This window comes from Acanthisitta chloris, unplaced genomic scaffold (assembly GCF_000695815.1).
Source record: "Acanthisitta chloris isolate BGI_N310 unplaced genomic scaffold, ASM69581v1 scaffold15707, whole genome shotgun sequence".
NCBI classification, from domain to species: domain Eukaryota; kingdom Metazoa; phylum Chordata; class Aves; order Passeriformes; family Acanthisittidae; genus Acanthisitta; species Acanthisitta chloris.
Genome location: NW_008681085.1, coordinates 6,475 through 16,076, shown reverse-complemented (window position 1 = coordinate 16,076; position 9,602 = coordinate 6,475). Strand labels below are relative to the sequence as shown.

The 9,602-nt window shown below is 38.9% G+C and overlaps 1 protein-coding gene across 1 annotated transcript; it reads right to left on the bottom strand.

Annotated features, from left to right (window-relative positions):
- Positions 1-8,628: 8,628 nt before the first annotated feature.
- Positions 8,629-9,578, bottom strand: RAB39A (RAB39A, member RAS oncogene family; the record flags this gene model as incomplete). The annotated part of the gene is made up of 1 exon (XM_009077969.1): positions 8,629-9,578. A coding segment is annotated over one exon (427 nt), but the record flags the coding sequence as incomplete, so codon positions are not given.
- Between the last annotated feature and the right edge of the window lie 24 nt (positions 9,579-9,602).

Sequence of the window (9,602 nt, the reverse complement as noted above, 5' to 3'; positions counted from 1 at the left end):
GAGCTGCAGTGACAGGACAAAGGGCAACGCATACAAATTGAAAGAGGGAAAATTTTGGTTAGATATTAGGAAAAAGCTTTTCCTGTGAGGATGTTGACACACTGGCACAGACTGCCCAGGGAAGCAGTGTATGCCCTAACCCTGGCAGTGTTCAAAGCCAGGCTGGATGAAGCCTTTAGCGACCTGCTCTGGTGGGAGGTGTCCCTGCCCATGGCAGGGGGTTGGGACTAGTTGATCTGTAAGGACGATTCCAACCCCTAAAATTCTATGATTCCATGATGATGATATGTATTCTATGCTATAAATCTATAAGCATACATTCATTGTATTCATTGCACATATAATGCATGCAGGTATACATTTGTATTTACAGTATATAATTATGAACTATAGATCTAATTGTATTACACACTGTCCATTGCACATATATTCTACAACAGTGCTGAGGTTAGGAGGCCTCCAGCAGCATCAGTGAAATGTGTGCACTGTGTATTTGTGCATCAGCCACTCCAGTTTGCGTGTTACGTTACAGGTATGTAAGTACCAGAGCAGCTGAGATACAGGCAAATAATCTACAGACTGCGATGTGGAGACAGTCATTTCAGGGAGCCACTGCTCCATGGACTGATTTGTCCTCTTTTCCCCAAACCCTTTTAAAATGGGAGCATTCCTAATAATTTTATATTTTTTGATTCTTTTCAATTTCTGTTGGTTTTTTTATATATATGTGTGTGTTTGCTATTAAAGCCACAATTTAGTGATGTTTTGAAACTGCTTTTCATAAATAATTTAGAGCCAGAAAATAAACTACTATAGAGAACTTCATCTCAGCTCTCTTTGATGCAAAGCTCAGAGTACAAAACCGCAACACAAATCATTAGAATGTTATAATTGCAAATTTTGCTTAACCAGCATTTAAACTAAATCAAGTTGGGGTGTGTTTTAAAATGCTGTTGTTGAAAATATTGGATTTCTCTGAATTTGCCCTTTTCATATAAACATACCAAATTTTGCCACAAAAAATGTAAGAGTGTGTGGGATATGGCAGCACCTGAGTGCCTTTCTTGGTCTGGTCTTTTTCACGTGCCCTTGGACACCTGGTCGCCATTGCCATAACATTTATGCAGTTGGCCTGGAAATGTCAGCAGTGACTGCAGTGAGTATGAAAGTTCTTGCATCCTGCCCAAATATGCTGTCATACAGTAGTTATGAGTAGTGCTAGCCAAGGAATAAAGAGAATTTGAACACCTGAGAAGCAGTGAAACAAGGAAGCAGTGGTACTTTTTACTGATATTAAAAATAATGTGCATCTCATTTTGCATGGCTTACACAATTACTGTGTTTTGTTGGTTTTTTTCCCAGAAGATCTGTACATTATTTTTTGGGCAAGTAGAGACATCCATGAGTCTCTAGGTTTTATGGTATTCTAGTACCACTTCAGGGCGATTTGACTGTACGCAGCATTATATAATCTTGTTTTATTTACTTTAATTCAGTTACAAATGGATTATTATTAAATTCTGATGGTAATAAAGATATTAATTATTGATTAGTATGTGGTACTCCATTGACCTGCAGTTTTATTTCCTTCACGTGGATTGTAAAAGACAGAGTGAATGGCAATCCCAGAGCTGTCCATGGCTTCAAAGTGATTTGCAAGGAACAGCTCATTAAGAGCTGTATGATCAGTGAAATTAATACTGTCATACTATCCTAGATGTCTTGGAGCGAGTTGATTCCAGGCATAAATCTGATGGCATTGAATGAGCTGCATCAGAGAGAAATCTGTGCTTCTGTGTTCTCCTCTAATGCCCTGAAACATGTGTACAAATAAGATAGACATAGTCTCTTCTTTCACTGAGTCCATGACAGAAAAAAGCATCTGATGCTTCATTAGTCCAATTTAAACTCCTCTCCCATTGAACTACCTTATTCAGTATGGATTCTAAAACTTACAGTTTTTCTTTCAGTGGGACAGTCTCTATTATCACTGCCGTGCACACATGATGGCCCTGTGCACATACCACGCCACAAGGCTCTGAAGACAATCCTTTTAGAAGGGTGAGGACACTCAGACATCTACCTGTAGCTGAATAAAGTAGCACTGACAGTGACCAAACTTCCATGTTTGTTTCTATTTCAACAAGAAATCAAACACTTCTGGTGTTTCCTATCTGGGCTTCGCATCACCCTTTCAGTTAATAACAGTGGCGATTTCTGGAGAAATTGCCTGCATGTGGGAGTAAAGATTACTGTTACTTTCACTTAAAGTTGTCTAAGATTTTGGTATCTTAACATCACCAGAACCACCTATCCTGTGCATCTCAGCATGACCTGTTTGTTCTGATGCCAACATTGTCTTTAGCTTAAATAACATCTCTCTCCCTGATGTTTGTTCTTCTCTGATGTATTTTTAGACAGCAGTGCTATTCCCTTGCAGCTTCCTTGTGGGAAAACCTTGCACTTTTTTCCCTGAGTGACACTGAAGCTGATGTGGGGGGATGCAGAGTGACTGTTTGCAGGCTGAACCTGCAGGAGGGTTTTTGCTGAGGCCAAATTCCTCCTGAGACAGGGAGAAGCACACAGCATGTGTTAGGCAAAATGAGGCTATTGTTCCTTGCACAAGCACAGAGCTGCAGAGAACTGCTGTGGGGAATTACATCTGATCTCCTAGTGCTATTCAGACAGCTAGAAATTTACTGTTCCATTCACTGTGTACTCGGGGAGCTACAGCTGGTCTGTGAGGCCTGGTAGAGTGAAAGAGGATACAACGTGAAGTAACATGTTCTGCTTTTCTGACACTCGTTCACATATGCATCTCTTTTTCAGTGCTCAGTAAGCTTTGTCTCTCTTCTGTTTTAAAAGCTTCTCTGAGAATCAGACTCTCTTTTCAAAAGATAATTGGGCAAAGAAAAATCCCCATAAAATGAACTGTGAATTTCAGTGGTCTGATTGACCAGATTTGAGTCTTGCATCTTGTAAACTTACATCCTGGCACAGCTTTTTTAATACATATAACACCAGCTATATGTCAGGGGAATGAGAAAAATGATCTGCACAGAGGAGGCTTTTCTCCCTGAATAATAACCAGTAATTATTTTTAAATAACAAACAAGTATAAATTATTACTAAATAGCTCAACTATTTGCTTGGCACTGAAACCTTAACCAAAATGGATAATTCTTGAAAGTGCTGTAGAGCAGTGCCAGCCCTGAAAGGTTTTTATTACTAAGATTACGACTGAAATATTTTCCACAATTCCTTTAGCTTTAGTACCTAATATAATGTATTATATAATACCTTAACACTTAGCAACTATCACTAACATTTAAAACTATTGCCCTGCCCACTGTCAGACCTTGGTGCCAGGTATGGCTTCTGACAGTCTCTTGCAGCAAAGAAACAGCTCAGGGAAAAGGTGAAATGGGAAGAAACCTGCAATGTAAATGTAGTGCCAGCACAGACTTATACCCAACCATTCCTGCATCTGTCCCACAGAAGTAACCTATCCTTAGGGAGCTGCTGGAGCTGGGGAGTCAATAGCCTGTGTCGCTGTGCCAACTCCAGGTCCTTGGCACTTTACTTCATCTCACAAGTCCCACAACAGCAATGGATATTTCTGTGGGGTCTTAAGGGCTCTGGAAGTGATCAGTCTTACTGCTCCTCTAGGGCTGTGCAGGGATGGATGAAATGATCTGTGTCCTCCCTCCATTCTTATCTTGAGCAGTCTTTTCCCTGGTGACTGAGTTTATTGCTACAGGAGGCTCAGTTCATCCCTCCACAATTTTCATGGGGTAGGAAAAATGAGTTTGCACAGATTGCACAGATTTGAAGCCACAGCAATGAGGAATGGCAGTAATTGAACTACAGCTGAAATGTCAGCTAGGCATTGATTTTATTTACAATGCATGGAATTTCTTTTGGTTACTTCTGCACTTACCTTTCTGTAGAAGCTCTTCAGCAGTAAGGTGAGCCTTTAGCAGCCTGTGATCAGGGTTATTCTTAGTTTGAGCTGCCCTGTAAGGCTGCAGGAGGTTGCTGTCAGCTGGCTTACAGCACTGCTGCCATGTAGTGTCTCAGCAGGTTACACACTGAGCACCCATTCTCACATAGCTCAGTGCCAGCCTAAAACATGGCTTTCCCCAAGAGAGAAATTAATTAAATACTTTCAAAGACAGTGATCCACTCTAGCAGTTTGGGATTGGGATTTTGAATACCTCAGCTTGAAATTAAATGAAGATTTACCTACCTTTCCATAAAGATTCCCCATTCCTGTCTGGTCCCTGTGGGTGATCTAATGTGGGAGAAGATGCCATGCAAATGCTGTGGTGGTGTGTGCCAACAACAGCCAAACAACTGTTCCCTAGCTCTCCAGGGGCAAGATGCCCACAGTGTGTATATTATATTCTGGGGGATTTGTGCCATTAAGCTCTGTTTCTGGGTGCAGTTTAGCCATGTGTTTGCTGTTCCACTGGCCTGTGGGAGCAGCAACTCCATGAATTAAAGTGATTGCTCTGTAGAGTCCTGTGCCTATAGAGCTGGCTCTTCCACATTAAAAGTCCTGCTTAGCAAAATGCTTCTAGATTTGCAGAACCAACTTAGTTTTCTTCCCACTCTCGCTGATTAAGTATTATGTAAATTGTCTTCAGGAACCTGTACAACTTCATAATCTTCATAGTATGCTCAGCAGGCACATCTTTGGTTGCATTACTGTCATTAGATTTGCACATTGTTTGGAAGATGATAAACAATTCTGCCACACTCAAAAGTAATATTCAGCTTTTCCACAGAAGGGGAAATGTTGGTGAATAAAATGACAGTCAGTTTTCAGAGGAGAGCCTTGCAGATCATAGCACTAGGCCCAGACAATGAATTACTCCTAGAAATGAGCTGGGAAGTAAGTGTATGTGCCTTCATAAGAGAGTAGTATTTTTTCTCAGAGGATCAGGCACATAAATTTTTAAGTCTTTTAGTTTTAAATACATTCAAGGATACCGTTATTATCCTTAAGGAACGTAAGCAACGCAGGTGCTACCACATACAGTTAAGTACTAGAGCAAAGGATCATTACACAGATGCTTGGATTTTTTTTGGTTTGTATCTGTTTATTTTGTTGTGCAGTCCCATCCATTTATCTTTTTAGGGAAGTTTATATTTTACAGATTCCTCTTTTAGTATTTTAATTTCATCCACTCATTTGAAAGATTGTCTTATGGACTCTGAGAAATGAGCAATGCAAATGTTTGCTATTGAGAATTGTGTTTTGATACTTAATGATTTCTAAAACAGTGTTTGTGGTATGGTTCCATAACCATGTAGAGAACAAGCCCTCAGCCCTACTTCTTTCTCTCCAAGGCTGAATAAAGGCTGCTGAGATTGCTGTGCCACCACTGGGTGAAAAGTAAAGGTGGAGACTTGGAGCAGCTGATGTCATGTGCTGGGGTCTACAGCAGGGGAAAATGTGCTCTCCCTGGGTGTTAATTATGTAAAAAAAAGGGCAATGAGTCATGTATTCTATAAGGGAGCTGAAATGCTGAGACTGAAATATCTGTGATCACGGTGCATCCACCCACCTTTGCTTGAAGTTAAGCAGCTTGGGTATCAGTAGCAGTTTGGCTGAGGCAGAAGGGATCTCAGCACAGAGCAGTGCAGTGCACCTGGCTGTTCAGTCAAGCCTGTACTATTTTCTGTGGGCACAGGGCAGTCATCAGTTTGAAGTCAGATCAGTAAGCCTTTTCCATACCAAAGGCATAAATGAGCAGTATGAACATTTGCTACCTCAGAATGTTTTCCTTAGTTGATTCCTAAGGCATGAGGCTAGTTCCTGCTTCTTACATGGGACAGATACAACTATAAACAGGCCAAAATATCTGAAGAATTCATGTGTAAAATATTTAAATGAGCAGAGGAAGATATTTATTCTTCTTTATCAAGCTTGCAATAAAAGGAATGAAAGTTTAACATTTTAGGAGCGCAGAACAATACTTCATTTGCCAGGCTTATGAATCCAAATAAAACCTTTATCAAGGTTTTTCACCATTTTTTCTTCCATTTCCTAGCTGGGATTGACCAAACTTTAATTTGAAAAGTTGTGGTGTTTTCTTATTAAATATTTTCTACTTTTAAATTTGGCTACCAGGTAAGATTTACCTAATTTCTGTGATTTCTGGAAATTTCATTCTGATATCAATATTAACCCTTTCTTGGGAGGAAAAAGAATATACACGCACTGAACTATAACCCATTCTACAGCTTATTCTTGCTGTCACTTATATACCATACTGCAAAACATCTGAAAACAAGATGATGTATTTCAGCAAATTGTTGTTTTATCAGACATGTCTATTAACTGCAAGTGTGTAGTGAGAAGGTACAGTAGTGGTTTAATATATCATAAAGACAGACAATATTTGAATGTACATGTTAATCTACATTTTTAGGAATTACAAACAAGACAACTATGTGCACAGTACTTTAAAATGCAGTGAACTTCTCTTCTAGTTGCATTCACAATACCAGTTCTTTACACAGTTGGATCTGGTTAAAAGCTCTATTCCCAGTGCAATAAATGTGACACCACAGGTACAACATTGACAACAGAGATCATTAAGGCTCTGTTCTGATGATTGTTTATTTCTCTGTGCATATTTCCCCTCCACTCCCCTCTTCTCCCAGCCCTTTCCCCCCCAACAACACCCAATTTTTTCATACAGAATGAAAAGCTCATTGGTTCCAGAGTATTCAGGAAGAAAAATTTAAGATAAAAGATTTTAATCCAAAAGTAATGAAATGTGTAATGAAATATAGATTCATAGTAATAGCAACACCTGGCACTTATAAAGCTGTTTTAGTATTTGTAGGGTTTTTTGTTTTTATTTGGGTATGTCAGAAGAAACCAATACCCACATCCCATGGTGCTAAACACTCCACAACAGGTAGCACACAGAGGATAGAGTCCTGACTAAAGATCATACAGTCCAACTGGGTCTCAGCAGTCTTTGTGAATGTAAGGAAGAACAATCACCTCTGTATTTGAGATATGAAAGGTGAGGCACAGCAAATATACACACCTTGCTTGGAAACACTCAGTGAACCAGTGGTAGACTTTGGGTCTGTTGACACCTCAGCCACTGATTTATTTGTTGGCCCATTCTGTCCTCTTAAACAATGAAGAGAAGATCTTCTGAGATATACAACATGGGACTACTATCATAAGAGAATCAGTGCCAAATGCACACAGCCTGGTTCTGCAGTACCTTTTGGCATCTGTAGTCATGTTTACTTTACGTGTAGAGAGGGCCTAAAAAGTCCTCAGATCAAAGCTGATTTGGTGTAAATTACTAGTACATGTAGTTTAATAGAGAATTTACGCTCGCAGCAATTACTTTGTGGCATGCTGGGTCTAGAATTCACTGTTTTAAGTGCTTATGAATTAAGGTTGATCCCTGTTTATATTAAGGCCTCTGTATCATTCCGTTACAGTGTAACTGTGCCTCACTGCAAGTAAGACTCAGGCTATTCAAAAATTTTACCTTTCAGTTCCTTTAGTAGTCAATAATTTTAGTGGCCCTAAATGTATAAAGTAACTGGAGCCTAACAACCTGTCTCCATACTACAGAACATTTATCAAAGGATTGTATAAGAACCTAAAAGTAATTTGAGGGAAAACCAATCATATGTTTGTTGAAGATGAAAATTAGATTAGATAGGCTTGTTGCCTGGCCTTGAAAATGGAGATTTGTACACGATAACACACCATTATATGAAGATAACTGGCTTGATGTTTGGTGGTTATGAGTATGCCCAGATAAATTGTAGATGCTTATCAACTCTGGAGATCAAGTAATCTTTTATACTACTACAATAAAATTGAAATAGAATTATTTGGTATTTAAGTGCTAGACATATAGGGGATAGTTTGCATAAAGCTAGTGTGTGTTATATTCGGAGGAGTAGGAAGATGACCTCAAGCTCAGCAAAATGCTACATGATCACAGATTTTTCCTATTATTGTTGTTATTGAAAGCTGTTATGTTGCTTTCTTAGAACAGAGGTTCTCTAACTTCGCTCTCTGTAACCAAGCATTGTTTTAGAAATTCTTTCCTTTACCTTTCCTCTCCGCCATTCACAACAGTTTTAATTTTAAAACCTCCCTTTTTCAGGCAACAGTTTAACATTTGCTGGCTAAGAATAAAACAGTCCTTGCTCTATTCAAATTTAAGGCCTGGGTCCCCATGGGTTGCAGCACTTTTTAACTTATTTTTGCTTCTACTTAGAAGTAGATGTATTTTTTTAAAGCTACCATGGAATTTGTTTGTGTAAATTAACATAATTCCTAGGCATCAGTGTGACTATGATAATTACCCAGCTGAGGATTTCACCACCGAAATGTAACTCCAGTGGTTGGGAAACCTCTTTTGTATACAAGTCAAATAACAGCTGGATCATATGTGATGTTATGTTTCATTTCATTGGCAATTCAGAAAATATTTAATAATAAATTCCATTGTTTCTATTCACCATTTTTGTATACAAATAAATCATCTTTTCTAAAACATTCTTTTTCTTTAGTAAGGCTTGTATTCATACTCATATCAAAAGTGTTTGCTATTGGAGCAATCTTTCAGCTTGCTTTCTTTAGAATTATCTTTATTATCAAATTCTACAGCATTCTAAACATTAATGGTCATTAGCAACCCTGCACTTGAGTAAAGAATCACATTAAAAAAGTATAAGGTATAATATTTTCTTGTTCAAAGCTAAGGCAGGATGAAGAAAAGTAACGAGCTCATCTGGTCCTCACCTAGCAAGCCTTGATTTTAAACAGCATTCAAAATACAAAGCCCAAGCAAGGATGATGTCACGACAATGATTATTGCGCTTTCTCGGTGTCTTGCCATAGGATTAGTTTTTTCTTTAGCAATGTAACATTTCTTTTCCTGAAGACCACACAAAGTTATGGTACTCTGCAAAGATAAAAAGCACTTAAAACTTTTATGAAGTTATGACCTAGACAGAAGGATACAAAACCAAATTACTGTTCTATGATTCAGCTACATCATGATCTAATAGTGTTTCAAAATTATTATGCTGTCATTTAGGTTGGCATCATCTTCTGAACACCCAAGGGGCTCTTTGGCATGCTACAAATTCAGCAGTTGCACTGTCTTCTGGGCTTTACAGCTTCTTCTGAGGAATGTACAACATTTGGAACAAAGCCACTCTTGACACCTTCCCATCCATCTTGTATGGAGATTTCTCCATTTTTCACAAGTTCATAGATATCTCGTGTGAGAATCGTAAAGGACTCTTCAACATTCGTGGCATCTTTTGCTGAAGTTTCTATGTATTTCATACCACAGTCAGAGGACAGTTTTTCAGCTTCTTCTCTCGTCACCTCACGCTGTGACACTAAGTCACATTTGTGTCCTACTAGCAGGAACACAATCTGAAAAGGCTGCACGTGCATTCTTGCTTCTTCTAGCCAGTCTTTCACGTGTTCAAAAGATCGTCGGTTCGTGATGTCGAACACCAGTAATCCACCCACAGAATTGCGATAATAGGAACGTGTTATTGATCTGTGAAGGGGAAAAGAAAGGAAA